Below are 17,048 nucleotides of genomic sequence, written 5' to 3'. Positions count from 1 at the left end.
CGTATTAAGGCTTTATTTAATGCTCAGAAAGGACCACAAGAGGACTCACAGTAGAAACCATGCAGATGGCTTGTGGTCACTGGCCTGCGTCTGACAGAGCAGCAGGCTCCAGGCTAGAACATCTGGTGATTAGGTATTATTTTATGTCTCATGTGTTTAATATTAATTCCTAAGCATTATTTTGCAAGCTTCAAAAAACGAAGCACAAAAGCAAAACACCCAAAAGAGAAAATAACAAGCTTTCTAAGAGGAGAATATAATGAATGGTTCTTTGCTGTGATTTTTGCCTTAGGTAAATATAGAGCTAGAATATTTATAAGGGTTTTCTGGATAAGTCTATCATTGCTTCAGGCAATACATTTTTCTCCCTGCTGCTCTTCCAAACTTATGTGGTCATGGAAAGAGCCCTGGACCCGGAATCGGAAGATCTGGATTCTAGATGTACCTCTGCCACTACCTACCTGTGATGTGGGCAAGTACTTAGCTCATTCTTGGCCTATTAATGAATGCATCTATTCTATTTATTCGATGGCCATATGCCAAGAAACTGCTATGTGCGCAAGGATCCCATTTTCCTCATATGTAGTTAAAGGAAATACCCTAGATCAATTCAATGTTGAAATTACATGGTTAATTTAAAAATGCCACTTTTTTATTTTTGAGAATTGAGGTAAAAATCTAGGTCCTCTGATATGATACATAAACTCATATATTTATCAAAGTATTGGGCTATGTATTTTCAAACAAGAAACTATTTTTTTCTTTATTTTTACATCAAAAAGCACATCCATTTTAACAAGCAAACATTAGAGAAGATAAAAAAGAAAATGTTAATAATATTTATATTCTTCCCTGAGTTTTACCTTACTGTGATAATTAGTATATATACATATAAAATAATATTTATGTGATATTTTTTCTTCCTTTCTTTTTTAAAATAAAAATATGCCCTATTATACATTACTCTGGTAATTATTTGAATATTTTATATTACTCTGAACATTATTTCAGATTCATACATCTAGCATTAACCAATTATTTTTATTTTTTATTTTTATTTATTTTTTAACCAATTATTTTTAATGGCCAAATATTATTTCAAAGTTATGAATGGACCAAATTTATTTAGTCATTTCCCTATATTGGAATATCAAGTTGTTTTTAATAATTTTTCCTTTTTAATTTCACTAAAATCAATCTGTAATAGAAATACTTGTGTAGGGGCACCTGGGTGCCTCAGTCAGGTAAGCGTCTTTCTTGGGCTCAGGTCATGATCCGGGGAGTCCTGAGATCAAGCTCCATGGGCTTCCTGCTCAGTAGAGAGTCTGTTTCTCCCTCTCCCCTCCCCTCTGCTTGTGCTCTCTTTCATGCTCTCTCTTGAATAAATAAATAAAACATTTTAAAAAGAGAAAAAGATGATCTAGATATCGTTTTACATACTAATACTTTATTTATATTTAATAGATTTACCAAAGTTAGATTGATGGGTCAAAGAATATGAATGTTCAAACTCTAATAATGCTTCTTGGTTATTTTTCAGATTGGTTATAGTAGTTTTCATTTCTATCATCTATGTGTAAGACTTCTTATTTTCCTATTACTGAAGGCAGCTCTACATATATTAATATCTTTACCAAAATGGGTATCCCATTGTTGCTTTAATTTGTATTTTCCTAATTATCGATGATGTTGATCATATTTCAGTACGGTTATTATTTATTTGTTTGTTTATTCTATAATTGCTAGTTCTGGTTCTTGACTGGCTTTCCCTTATGGGTGTCTTTTTCCTTTCCCATCTGCAATAGTACCTTGTTTGTGAGCATTTTCATAGGAATAGGGGTTATAGAAAAAACACAAAGCAAGATAAATGGGATCAGGACTATGGATGTTGTTTTGGGGAGGTAAAAAGTACAGTTTTATATAAATGATCAAAGGCAGGGCTCATTGAGAAGGTGACATTTCAGCAATCCCTGCAGGAGGTGTAGGAGTGAGCCATGTAACTTGCCAGGGAAACAGTATTTCCCCTCAAGGTAGCCACTGCCAAGACTCTAAGGCTAGAACTTGTTTGGTATGTCTAACAAACAGCAGAGTGGAAGGTATGACTAGAGTAGAGGGAGCTGGAAGGGGGGCCATAGCTGATAATATTAGAAATAAAAGGGAGGCAACTCAAGGAGGGCTTGTGGGTATTAAAAAATCTTGGCTTTTTTTTGTGGTGAGCATAACATAATGTATAGTTGTTGAATCTCTATGTTGCACATATGAAACTGATGTAACACTGTGTGTCAAGTCTACTTCAACTAAAGAAAAGAATGTTGGCTTTTATTCTGAGGAGATGAGGATTTTGAGCAAAGGAGTGACATGGTGTGATATATTTTAGAAAGATCACTAGGTTGCTGGGGTTTAGGGAAGTAACGGAAAAAGCATAGACCTTTTTAGAAGCTCATTGCAGTGATCCAGGAAGAGGCACTAGTGGTTTGGACAGAGTAGTAGTGGGGATATAGAGAGAAAAGGTTGGGATTCTAGATGTAACTTGAATTTAACCAGAAGGAGGAGAAAGGAGGAGAGGGAGAGACAAAGAAAATAAGCAACTGAAAATTAAATGGAGTCATCCTTTATTGAGACAGAGAAGACTGAGGGAAGAGCAAATTTGGAATACTGAGAGAAGGAGTTTTTTTGAGCCTCTTATTTTGGATGTCTTTTAGACATCTCTACAAAGACATCTCCGTAGATATGTTGATTAAGCAGATGAATAAGATTTGACCAAATTTAATCCTCACCTTAACACAGCAAGGAAGTTGTGGTTATTGCCCGATTTGTAGGTAAGTTAAACGTAATCGTGATCAACTTGTTTCTTAAAAGTAATTTACAAATTATTCAAAATTTCAGAGGCATTTTATGATAGACACACTACTGTTTTGATCTTTTAAATACAAATATATTTAAAGGTGTTGAAACATTAGGCTTGGATCTTTCTCTTTTTTTTTTTTTTTTCTTGTACTAAGCCCCTGAGGGTACAAAACTATCTAATTTTGTATTTCTGGGGTTGCCTCTTGACATTTTGACTCACAGTAGAAATAGATTTAAGTATTGGCTCCAAAGGGCAAAGAGCTAAGAACAAAACAAGATGGTCAGGTAGAGGAAAATCTTGTTGGAAAAGAATAGTCATGGAGGGTCATATTAGTGAGAATATATAATGTATGTGGTCTGGGTTTTTTTTTTCTTCTTCTTCTTCTTCTGTTTTTTAGTATTATTGTTAACTACTGGCAATTGAAAAAAATGACGCTGAATATTCAGATATTTGTCCAAAAATACAAAGAAAACAAACATAAGATGAGTAAAAAAACAATGGTCAATGATGTATTTTAACCTAGAGTATAAAGAAGACAAATTCTGATTATAGAGCAGAGATTTCTAAATCACAAAGAGAAATTAACAAGTCTCAGAAAAATCAGAGAATTTAATTAAGGTTAAATCTATTCAAGTTTGGTAGGATACACCAATACGTGATTTATGATGGTTAAATGTCAATGACTTAAGAAACTAATTCTGCAGGTGCTATATTTCTTTAAATCTTACTCTCTACACTATTTCATAAATCAGGTGATTTTTAAGTGTCTTTTTTAGGTGTTTTATTTAACTATTCTAACATTGAGTTAAGATATTAGTCAATGAAAACTATAACAGCAAACGTGCAGATTTGGGGCATAATTGATCACACAGCAGAGCAGAGGAATTTAGACAAGGAGGCCAAAAACTGGGTCAGGTATAATTAAAAATATACTTAGTCTTGCAGCACCTGGGTAGTTAAGCATCTGCTTTCAGCTCAGGTCATAATCCCGGGGTCCTGGGACTGAGCCTGCCTTAGGCTCCCTGTTCCGTGGAGAGTCTTCTCCTTCTCCCTCTGCCCCTCCCTACTGCATGTGCTCTCTCTCTCTCTCTCTCTCTCTCAAATAAATAAAATGTAAAAAAAAAAAAAGTATATGCACACACACTTGGTCTTTGTCCCTTGTTCTTAGCAGACCTCCTAATACCCTTAGAATTTCCTGAGTGATAGGAGTGTTTTCTTAATCACAGGGAGCTCCTTCTGACTACACCTGTTTTTGTTTTGTTTTGGTTTTTTAAAGATTTTATTTATTTATTCGTGAGAGACACAGATAGAGAGAGAGAGAGAGAGGCAGGGACACAGACAGAGGAGAAGTAGGCTCCATGCAGGAAACCTGATGTGGTAATCTATCCCAGGACTCCAGGATCATACCCTGGGTGGAAGGCAGGCACCAAAGCCCTGAGCCACCCAGGGATCCCCTAACCACACCTGTTTATGCTAATGAGGTGAGTCAGGGTGGGACTCCTAGAGCTTCATGTTGGTGCCAGAGAGGGCAAGGAAAGTGAGCACCAGCTCCCCTACCATCCCATACCTTACCTGGACGTCTCTTCCTTTTGGATATTTCTGAGTTGTATGCTTTATAATAAACTGGTAAATGTAAGTTAAGTGTTTTGGTTGAGTTCTGTGAGCCATTCTAATGAATTATTGAACCTGAAGAGGGAATTATAGAGCTCCCCAATTAATAGCTGGTCAGTCAGAAGCATAGATGGCCCATGGAGCTTGTGACTGGAGTTCAAAGAGGGGTCAGTCTTGCAGCACTAAACCATTAACTTGTGGCACCTGTGCTAACTCTAGGGAGCTAGTGTCAGAATTGAATTGAATTGTCAGATACCCAGCTGGTGGTGTTGGAGAATTTGGTGTGCAAAAGTCACTCATTTGTTATCAGAAAGAAAGATATCACAATGAGTATAAGTGATGTTTATATTGACCCAAATATCATTATATATATATATATATATATATATATATATATATATATATATATAAATAGTAGTGAGCTCAGAGGAAATAACAAGTCTCCAGATGAGCTTTGTAAATTCAGATCAATAAAATTATGGCAAATCTCACATATATTTATTTGTAGCTCCTAGGCTCCACAAAATAACTGCAAAAGAGTCAAGATCCTCTATTCTTTGATCCCAAATGGGGTGAGATAAATATCAGTTATATCATTTTGTTGTGTGATTTTTATTTACTCATTCAACAAATATTTATTAAAGTTTACTATGGGCCAAGAACTGTCTTAGATATTTCTTATATTTGTTATTATAAAACACAAGCCAGTGATACATTTTTGGGTACTACATATAACTATACCTAATTTTACTTGACTGCTTCTAAGAAAATTACTGAAATTTGAAAGTGTTTTTAAGCAAACTATTTTCTATACCATAGCCTAATTTGGTTGCTAAGTAGTTGTTTTAAATATATCTGCATGGTGATTGAATGCTTATTATGGGTCAGAAGCTTTATATGTATTATCTTATTTAATCTGCACAGTAATGATTATCCCAATCAGTAAGATGAAAAAATGAAGATTTTAAAGAGATTAAGTAATTTACTTAAAAAAGTGTGATTTGAACTCAGGCAGTCTGACTCAAGAAACCACATTCTTAACCACACTACTGTTTTTAAGTGGTGTCATTGAAATAGTGAATGCCCTTTACTTGTCAGTAAATAAGAACTTTGGCTATCAGCTTTGCTCTAAAAGGTAGGTGTGAGTGACCCTGAACCATTGATGAAAAGGGGTTTCACCATCTTCTAATAAATTATACCATGTAAAAATTAGACAAAGATTAGCACTATATAGAGATGAAATAATTCCTTGTGTTCTAGAACATTTCTAATAGTCTTAAACTGAACTAGGTTTGGTGATCACATGGCTGATAAGTTCTTGTGGTTCTCTAAAGAATTCAAATTGCCAGGACTTCTAGATGCCTATTAGATATTAGCAACTGCTAATCCAAATTGTTCTACACATGCTCCCAAATTCTTACAGATCAACAAGAATGGCAAATAAAATCCATGACAGGCACCTGCAGCATAAACAAGTGTCTTAGGCTGCTCGGGCTTCCATAACAAAATACTGCAAATGAGTTGCTTAAACAGAAGAAATGTATTTCTCACCATTCTGGAGGCTGGAAACCCAAGATTTCTTAACAAGGGCAACGTGGGGGGAAGGTATGAGTGGGGAAGGGAGGATGAGGCTTGGAAAGCAGGAGTATCCTATGGAATTTGGTGGTGAAAGGATAGAAGCAAGCAAGCTGTGGAATTGAATGCTATGGAAATAAAATCAGAATATATGTCAACTTTGAATACATCAACCACCCAAGGAAAAACATTTATATTTATCAACAGAAGAGGGTTCCCTTGAATTAAGAAACCTAGTAGGACACATGCATCATATCTACATAGAAACATCTCCTATTCCTAGTCCAGAAAAATGATTATAGAATGATGGGCAGCATCCATGAAAAACTGAAAGAAGAAAATAGGAAATGGGAATCAAAGGTTTTAGCTGATGGAAATATTCTTTAGAAACACAAACAGGAGACAGAGGAAAATTGCACACCCATCCACAAGTGTTAAACATTTCTGAGTATTTTTAGATATAAAAGAAGGACTTAAATCATAAATTCAGAAAATTCAGGACAGAAGTGGACAAAAAGCACAATTTAAAAGGAGAATGATCAAATTCAGGAAAGAAATTGAAAGAAAATATAAAAATCATCTTATAGGTGAAGCCTAAATTACAAAGTATCTAAAGGAGAGTAGATCTGGCTTCAAGTCTAATTAAGAGATTTTGAGTAGAGGAACAAAAAATGAAAGGTCAGATAGAAGTGCTAGATACAGAACAGCAAAAAAGATCATATATACATTGGATCTTTCTCAATAAGAAAAATAAAACTGGGATCCCTGGGTGGCGCAGAGGTTTAGCGCCTGCCTTTGGCCCAGGGCGCGATCCTGGAGACCCAGGATCGAATCCCACATCGGGCTCCCAGTGCATGGAGCCTGCTTCTCCCTCTGCCTGTGTCTCTGCCTGTGTCTCTGCCTCTCTCTCTCTCTCTCTCTCTATCATAAATTAAAAAAAAAGAAAAAGAAAAAGAAAACTATGGAGTAGAACTACTATTAAAACTATAACCAAAGAGAAAATAAAACTTTAAACTTCTTGTTGAAAGTGCCCACCATATACCTTGGAAATTACAAGACAGAGTCTAGCAAAACTATTTACTTTTAAAGAATCAGAAAAAAAAATATGGGGAAAAAGAATACCAAGAAACTTAGAAAGTTTCTTGATGGAAACATACAAAAACAACACAAAAATGACTTTTTTTTTTTTTTTTTTAGCTTAGGGAAGTATGAGTAAAGAATTTTGTATCTTGTGTATGTATCAAAACTAAAGGAGAAAAAACTAAAGGAGATGTTGGCAAATGGACTGTTGATGAATATTAAAATAGTAGATCTAAGAATATATCCAGGATTAAAACAAAGGTGAGAACAATTATGAGAAAGTATTATGCAAAGTTTATGCATTCTGACAAAGTAAAAGTAACTTAAAAAATTGGAGAAGGGAAAAAGTAGAAATTAGAATAAGCTCATTGATTGCTGCATAGATTATAGACAGACAGCAAATAATATGTAAGTCTAACAAATTGTAGAAACCTGATTAAGGGGAAAAAAGGATAAAGGGAATTCTAAGACTTATTAGCAAAGAGTTAGTCAACTACTAAAACAAAAATACAAGCTTTCCTAAATGCAAAAATAAGTACCAAAAATAAGCAAAGAAGACAGATCAATAAGAGGAAGAAACAAAGTAAATCTAATATTAATATTGACATCAGATAATAAGACAGAATTGACAACAATCATACTGGTCACATCAACAAATGTAAATGGGATTAAGTCTGCTATTTGATAAGCAGGATTTTCAATGTGACTTACAAAGCAAAACAAATCTTGGCTGAAGAAAAGACATTCCAAAACCAAGTGATTCAGAGAGGCTGAAAGTAAAGGACCGGGCTAAGTCATAGCAGATAAATGAAGGCAGCAAGAATGCTGGGGTTGAGATCAGTGGGGTAAAATTCAAATGTGAAGTATTAAATGAGACAAGTTAACACTCTATGAAATTAAATGGAAGTAAATACATTTGATAATTTACCTATCTGGCAATTACTTTGAAAATGTCAGAAAACATTAAGTCTCAGTATTAAAACACTTAGTCTCACTTATAAATATATATACATTTATATATAAAAAGAGAGAAAATGAACAGGGAGACATGTAGAGGGGGAAGGAAAGGGAGGAGAAAAGAATATCAAGCAAATTCCACGCTGAGCACAGAGCCCAACACCAGGCTTGAACTCAGGAACCTGAAATAATAACCCTGAGATCATGACCTGAGCCAAAACCAAGTGTCTGACTCTTAACAGACTCAGCCATCCAGAAGCCCCTATCAAATAATTCTTAAAAGTAATCTTGACATACTCTGTTTCAGTAATAGTGAGGTAAGAATTATATCAATATGATAGATAGTATGGAGCACCTGGGTGGCTTAGTTGGTTAGGCATCTGGCTCTTCATTTTGGCACCGGTCATGATCTCAGGGCCCTGGGATGGATGGAGCCCTGAGTTGGCCTCCCTGCCCCTCCCCCTGCTTGTTCTCTCTCTTTCTCAAATAAATAAACAAAAACTTTAACAAAATCAAGTAGATAGTACGCATCAGTTTAACTCTTCTTTTTCTTGAAGCTCTGTTAAAAATCCCAAGAACTGAATTCTTTAAGCTATCATTAACCCATGAGGATAAAGAGAATTGAGACAACAGCTACCAGGAGACGAGACTTTTCTCAATTGATTTAGAAGAAGAAGAACAACAGTTGCAACTGAATTAGTGGGACACAGGAAGTTAAAGCCAGTGTTTTTAAAGATAAAAAGCCACCACGAAGTGAAGACAATTTGCCCCAAAGAGGCTAAGCACTTGAAAGGGCTGAAGAAAAAGTTGAAAACAAGGGAATTGATTTGGTGTCTGATTCTGGTGCATTTAAATCCCTGAGGTCCCTTCCCGACTAAGCCTGTGCAGCCTGGCAACTATCTTTAACACCCTTTGTGTAGCCACAGGCTGATTGTTTTGGAAAAATCAAATCCAAAGCCTCTGGATTCAGGGCCAGAAGGCACCGAGGAGGACACAGAGGGGTGGGGGTGAGAGGTTGCATTCGACTCTAGTAGTCTGAGATCTCTTCCCCACTTTTGCTCTAAATGCCTATTAACCAGTCCTGTGTCTCCAGAATTCATATCTGGAAAAATTCTCACTAGAAAACCTGAACGGCCATAAAAGAACCAACGATCAGAAATTGTGAGGTGGTGAAGAAAATTCTAGGGAAAAATCTGCACTGTAGGCCAGGGAGTAACAATCCAGATTAGAGAGCTGAACAAAGAGTTCAAGAAGTGAGGGTGTTAGAAAAAACAGTAACTGATGGGATTTAGTGACAAGGACTTCTAGAAAGCCAGCCAACTGAAGTAACAGAGCAATTTTTTTTTAGTTCAAGTAAGGGATAGCATTCTTAGGGAAGAAACTTTGATCAGAGTGAGGTACTTAGTTTAACAGTGAATAATATTTGCAGCAATAACAATACTACAGAGAAATACTCTATTCGTTTTTTTTTGTTTGTTTGTTTTTTTTTAGAAATACTCTATTCTTGCAGGGAAGGTAAACGTGTTATTTTTCTCAAGAGCATTGTGAAGTACATACCAAAAGTCTTAAGTTTTTCTAAACTTTCACTCGACAATCTAATTTTAGGAATTTGTCCAAAGGGGTGCCTGGGTGGCTCAGTCAGTTTAGCTTCCAATTCTTGATTTTTTCAGCTCAGATCATGATATCTGGATCATTGAGATCAAGACTGCCTCAGTCTCCATGCTCAGCAGGAAGTCTGCTTGAGATTCTTTTTTCCCCCTTCTCCCTCTCTCTCAAAAATTAGTTAATTAATAAGTAATTAATTATTGATTATAAGTGATTATTTATTATATTATTATAAGTAATTAATTATTTATTATTAAAATAAATACTTAATAATTAATTGATTTTACCCAAAGAAAGCAAAAGTGAAAGTGCACAAAAATTTTGTTTGTTGTAGCATTTTACCTAATAGTAAAAGGTTGAATTCAACCTAAATGTCTCAAAAAAAGGAATTAGTTAAATATTGAAACAGTTGAATAGCTGTATACAACTGAAATAAATATTTACTTGGGAAAATATTTATAATATACTTACCAAAAAAAGTTTCCAAAACAACTTTTTGCTATGATCCTATTTTTAAAGAACAAAATGGAGAGGTAGATATCTGAAAAATTCTATCAGTAGTTATCTTGGGATAGTGGGTTTAAACCTGACTTTTATTTTCTTTCTTTTTGTCTGTATTTTAAACCTTAAAGCCTTTTGCATAAATGCAGCAACTCTTAGAGTTGCCACACACAAAAAGAACCGACTTAGAGCTCCTGTTTTAATGTTGTAATTAGAAAACAAAAACTAGTTTCCAAAGGAAAGAGAGAGACAAGGAGGATAAGAAGATGGCATGGTGACAGGTTAATTTGTAATGACCAGAAAATGGTTCTTTTTAGCATAAGAGTAGAGCAAATTTACAGGCTACATTAATCTCCACTGTATCGCCTCATTCAGCAAATATTTTCAGGGCACTTACATGTGCTACTCACTGTGGTCAGCACTTCTTCTTATAAAAAACAACTAACCATTCAGCAGATAAGACATGGAAACAATTGGAAGTAACCAAGAATCACATACTGAAGCTGACTTTTCCATTTGGCTTGTAACCTACTCTAAATTTAGACATCAATGTGAAAAGACTTTCCAAGATGTGTGAAACAGTAAGCAAATGTAAGTTTGATTATGAATAATAGCACCACAACAATGACATATTCAAATATTTCAAGTACTAATAATGACAGTAGAGGGTGTGAAACTTAACTTTTGGTGCTAATATTTACATTTCCTTTCTTGCTTATGTTCTAAAATAAAGTCTGATATGGTATAGAGTAAAATGAAAAATATTTTAAAAGGCAAATAAGCAAAATGGTTTCAACCTTAAAATAAATTTTATTTTTGGGCGCTTGGGTAGCTCAGTTGGTCAAGCAGCCGGCTCTTGAATTTGGCCCAGGTCATGATCTCAGAGTCCTGGGATGAGCCCAGTGTTGGGCTCTAGGCTCAGTGGGGAGCCTGGTTAAGGATTCTTTCTGTCTCTCCCTCCTTCTCTGTCCCTTCCCCCATCAAATAAATAAATAAATCTTTAAAACAAATAAATTAATTTTTTTTAATGTGCTGGTATTTTCTACAACAACTGAAAACACTGATCTGGTAATCCTTTAAAGAGAATAATGGAACTTACATGGTTAAAAGAATGGAGGTAATCATGTTTGAAAAGCAGATGTCCCTAGCTTAGAAATATTTTCTAGATGTGAAAAGGATAAATAAATCTGTAGTCCAGTTGCCTTGGAAATTGAGGTGATGTGTGATGTAAGTAATTACAATCCTAACAGAACAATATATTCTCAATATGGTGACAGCTAGAATACTATATCAAGATAAAAATTAGCAAATGATATAAATGACTAAAAAGTGGGGAATAAAAATTTATATCAGACAAGTTCCGAACACAACCTGTCTACTCTCTAAAGTAAACTTATGTTTGTACAGACATAGATAGTTTTTGAAGCAAAAGCCTACCAGAGATGAAAAAAACCCAGCTTGTTGAGGGTATTAAATTTAAATTTTCAATGTATATTAAGATATAAAAGAGAAAGAACTAAACCAAAACCAAATTGAATTTTCCAAACTTGAGTTCCTTCGTTTTTTTCATTATTTCATCACATAGTATAGTTTCATGACTTCCTGCCCAAACAGAACAGAGTCATGAATTTGTTATTTCCAAATTGCCCTGAAAACTTAAATTTTGCTAATGCAGTATCTTCCATCATGTTACTTGGCTCAAACTCTATCAAGTTTGAGCCATGAAAACTGACTGCACTGCCTTAGAAGGGTCTGTGTATTTAATTAACACATTGGAGGAGATGCCTTTAGCTTAAATTCTTAAGCCTTCAGCAAAAAAGGCAACTCTTAAGTGTTGGCACACACAGAAAGAGAAGACTTCTGTATAACTCATTCAGCTGACTGCATGTTGTCTGTGACCTGCCCAGCAAGCTCTGTCCCACCACAGTTCATATCAAAGACATTTCTATTGAGATAAAAGCTGGCAGATACAGCCTCCAGATACACAAATTTCATGCTGAGAGGCAGAACCAGTCCTTCCCAGAAAACTGATAAGCAGATGCTTTGGAGAATTTTAATTTGGTATTCTTTCCACCAACATCTCCCCACCACTTCTTAGCACATAGTAGGAATTTTACAAGTGACTGTTGCATTGAATCAAAGAGTTTGTGCAGGCATCAAGTATTAAAAACAGACAGAACAAAAGATCTACTCTAGATATCTTTTTAGGTATTCTGTGTAAGTGAGGCCTCAGAAAATGAAGTCTGTGTTTATCCCATGGGTGTTGTTTACATGGAAGAGGTTTTTCTCAGATGTGCTTGCTTTACAGAGTCTGGCTGAGAACACAAGTTTTCCAAAAATTCCCTGTCTTAAATCTCTGTGACTTAATCCACCTAATAAAAATTAATTTTATTTAATGTATTACACATAAACACATCATTGAGATGCCACCTTCTTCTTTCGGAAAGAGAAAACACTTAATTAGACTATTGTCCAGATGTCCAATATGACTTTGATGTTTATTAGTTTGAATATCTATAATTTATGAAAAACTGACAAATTTGTTTCATGAACTTTAATATTGAAACTACTTAAATCATGACTAAGAATTAGTAAAACTTATAAGAAAAAATTATGATGAACTGTGATGTTCTGTGAGTCATTAGAAATACTCAGCACTTCAAAATCAATTTCTCTTCTAGCTGAGGAAACAATCTAAATGGACAGAAAATAATTTTTGTCTGAGAAAGTAGATGGTACCATTAACTTCTCTACAACATGAACAGCAACTATATAAACGGCCTTTTAGTCCACCTTTCCAAAATAGTTTAAGGTCAGGTAAGAAGGAAGTTAAAAACAAAGAGGCCAAAAGAATTGTAAAAATGCTGATGATATCATAAAAGAGATCACTTTAGTTTTCTCTTACCACATACACAGTCTTGCTCCAACAAAAACATCTGCCTGTCACCCCATAAACGTCCCTACACTTTTCTTCCCTTTATGAGCAAAAAATGGAACTTTAAGGGACATTTAATAGCCAGCAGCTGTTTGGCTGCCAAATACTGCATCTGGATGGGAGTGTACTATTCATATAGAAAAAAAAAAAAAAAAAAAAAAAAAAAAAAAACAAACCCTAACCCAGCAACTATTGCTTTATTTTCTTAAAGTACACCAATGTTTTGCGTAAAGACATTTGAATACTTTGAATATGGGGAAAGACACAGGAGCTCCTGAAATGCATCTAAAACCAGTACATTGTTCCCAGAAGGCAATGAATGACTGAGATTGTATTCAATCATGTTTAATACATAAGTTGAATGAATAAGTTGAATGAATAAGTGGTATCATGAATAGTTTAATGTTAGGTAAAAGAGGCACTTCATGAGAACTTAACATTCATTCTATCCTTCTGAGATTACCTCTACTTGAGGCTATAATGAATCATAGTATTTTCTTTGCTACGTTATAATTTTCTGAACACATAATTCACTTAAAAATACTCATATTTCTTAAAATAAATGTTAAGACAGGAAAACATCCACGTTAGAAGAATTAAGATGAGGAGCTTGCATTCAAAACAAGGATGACCCCAGGATCATTATATATTGAATGGGACTGCTTTTAAACAATATGCTTTGAGATGTTGTTAAAGAAGGATATAAAAACCATCAAATATTGTATTTACTTTGATAATCCTTTCCTGGGCTCAGAGTTGTTTCCACTATTCTTTACTTCTACATTGCAAAGAAGCTTGGTATAATATCCATAATATCATTACATACTACTTCAAGAGATGGCAAATTTTACCCATGCAGGATCTAAAATGGTTCAATTAAAAAGGAGACTGGTCAGGAGAGCAAGAGAGAAAGATGACTCAGTACTCACTATTCTGTTGTTGCCCTGTTGCCTCTCATCTCCCCTTTTCCTTCTTTCTTTCTCACCTCCCCTGAGACAAAGACGCAGACTGCAGTAACTGCTTCATCCATTCACCCTTCTTCTGGGCCCCAAGTCATATACACCTTAAAAGGTTAACCTGAAAACTATCTCTTGAGCATTTCAAATTACTGTTAAAGACCTATCTCTCTCTCTCTTTCTCTCGGAAACACAGATTTTTTACTACTGTAGAAAAAAAATGTTAACTACTAAATTCTGTGTAATTTTCATCATTTAGTAAACAGAGAGAATCTTAACATTACTGTTCATTGCAGGAAGAAACAACAGAGTAAGACCTTATAATTCTCCACGTGAAGAAAATGGTGTGTGTGGGGTTGAGGGGTGGGTGAGCTTAATTCCCACCTCCTCACAGAGTGGGTATCTTGAAGAAAAAGCTAAGGATGTATGTATCTTCAAAACACAGAAACAATGGATTTGACTGCCTTCTTTCCTTCCTCCTTTCTCCTTTCCTTGCTTCACTTTTCTTTTTTCTCTTTTAAACTGGTAAAATTTGGCTCTACCGAAGGAGAATGGGGTATCGCTTTCTAGAAATCGTTCAACATTGTAAACTGTATTCTATGCCTCTACAATGTCTACAATACCTATAGTATCTTAGAGATTCTTAATATAATCGGTTAATCCCCAGAGTACTCCTGTGATATAAATCTATATTTGACCTACATTTTATAAAACTCTATATGAAATAGATCAATGCTTATTGTAGACCAACTATTAAAGTGGGTTATACTGTTGTTGGCTAAGTTCTTTCTCTTGAAGTGGGTTAAATCTTATCAAGGAGACAAGACTGATACACCCAACACAGTTATAGAATAAGAAAAAGTAGTACAAAATAAAATGCTAAATTTATACAATTAAAGGCTAAAATGCTTGATATAGATACTGGTTGAAAGGAATGGGAGAAATTGACATTTCTCTATTTGTTCAAGTTTCTAATCTTCCTCCTTGCCAGTTTTAAACACTGTTGCCAGATTAGCCTATTGTCCATCCCCTGTTCAAGATTCATAATGGCTCCCCTTGTGCACGGTCATGATTCTCATACTGAAAGTACATACAGACCTCTTTTCATGAATAGGTTTCCACAGACCAAGAACCCTGAACATATGTCTACAACCCTATAGGTTATAAGAACACTAGTGTGAGAAACACTGATTTAAGAACCTGAGTCTTACTACTTCTTGTTAACTTTTACTTGAAAGTTTTGTCTTTATAGACAGAGAAACACTGCTCTGCAGAATAAGTTCTTGGTTATTTAGTCTCTCATTAAAGATGTGTTTTGTATTATATGCCAGATGTGGGAGCCAAAATGAACTGCTCCCTGGTCCCCCTACACAAGTCCTCAACTTTTCTTTGAGGACATTTTTTGTGCACATTCTGCCTTCAGCATGCAACATTCCTTCCTTTACTTTTTTCTTCATTTCTCTCCCATCTTCTTTTTGCCAGAAGTTAGGCCAAACAAATCTTTCTTCATGCATTTTTTTATGTCCACAACTCGATTCTCACCTTCTTCTGATTTCTCAGAACAGTGCATATGTGCCTTACTTATGAGGCAAACGCTGAACGTATATTATACTGAGGTATGTGGCTTTTTACATCTGAACAGCAAGCAGCGGGAGGATGGGGTCTGTATCTGATTCATCTTCTGCAAGCAGCTAGCAAAATATCTTGCACCTAAGAGGTGCCAAACAAAAAGTCAGAGAAATACCTATGTGGGTCAATGAATAGAATGAGGCTTGAGAAAAGCCATAAAGGGTGGACACAATGCAGAAAGTGACTGAAGTTGGGATACTTTGATAAAGGATTTAGTAAATTTCTCACCCTATCCCTGAGCTAAGGATTTAATAACTCAGGAGGGAAGATGTAGCTACCACTCCACCTTATTAATGAAATAGAGTTGTTTTCTAGGAGATCATTTCTGCTATTCAAGAGAAATTATCTTAAGATCCAAACTTGTGAAGGGAAATTTACCAAATACTTAAAAAATAAATAAAAATCTCCATCACTTGCCATGATTCTTGCTCCTGAGATAGCAACAAGAGAAAATACATTCAAATAGTCCACATTGCTATCCACCCCCTTTTCCTTATCTACTTTATATGGTTTGATCCAGATAGGTTCTCATCTACTCTTAACAGACTCATCATCTTTGGTGGACAGCAGAAGTCCTCTGGTTAGGACGTTATTATTAGAGGCATACATCCTCTAAATGAAAATGTCATTATTACCTTTCAGAATCCTCTGGCTGATTGGTGAACATTACCAGTTTCTCTTCGTGTTTCTCGTTTTTGCTTATGCGTCGTCCACATGGAATCTAAAAGAAAAAAAATATGAAGGACGTGAGGCTTGGATGTGTCTCAAGGGAAGATAACCATGTCAGTGACTGGAGGAGAAAACCACCTGTTAAATGCATTTTTCATCAAAAGTCATGTTTTTATTCTCATGTCTTGTTTTCAGCACTGCCAGTTATGAGAAAACAGACCACAAAGTCGCCTTCTGCCTACTTTCAGCCAAAGGTAAAACACTGGGTATAAACATAAAGACTCAACCTTTCAGTTATAGAAGAGTCTCATGACAACAAGAAACTGTCCAGGAGCAAGTAAATGAAAGCTGGACATATCAACATACGAGTCATAAACTGTTAACGTCGTCAGACTGACATGTTTGTAGTTCAATTAGCCACAGTCTGGAAATGAGTTTTCCAGGAGTCCTAATAACCCAAGGACACCAAGAACTTTCTTTTCAGAACAGCTTTCATTCCAGCTTTTTCTCCAATGAAAGTTGATCATTATTTCTGTGATTTTTCAGATAACAAGGGAACTGGTTTGTGACCATTAAAAGAGAAGAAGGAAGTAAAAAGAAAACAGAATTTTTTTCATTTCTCCCTTTATTTTTTCTATTAATTGCAACTGAAGCACCCAACTTTGGTCCAACATGACATAGA

The 17,048-nt window shown here is 35.3% G+C and overlaps 1 protein-coding gene across 2 annotated transcripts in view; it reads right to left on the bottom strand.

Annotated features, from left to right (window-relative positions):
* Positions 1-17,048, bottom strand: part of TNIP3 (TNFAIP3 interacting protein 3) — a 103,137-nt gene that overhangs the window by 71,712 nt on the left and 14,377 nt on the right. For both annotated transcript variants that reach the window (XM_072788553.1, XM_072788554.1), the window contains exon 2: positions 16,333-16,418. In XM_072788553.1, the coding sequence (XP_072644654.1) occupies positions 16,333-16,418 (86 nt within the window). The remainder of the gene's footprint in view (positions 1-16,332; positions 16,419-17,048) is intronic.

This window comes from Canis lupus, chromosome 20 (assembly GCF_048164855.1).
Source record: "Canis lupus baileyi chromosome 20, mCanLup2.hap1, whole genome shotgun sequence".
Lineage (NCBI taxonomy): Eukaryota > Metazoa > Chordata > Mammalia > Carnivora > Canidae > Canis > Canis lupus.
Note: the sequence above shows the minus strand (reverse complement) of the source record. Positions and strands in the feature narration are given on the sequence as shown.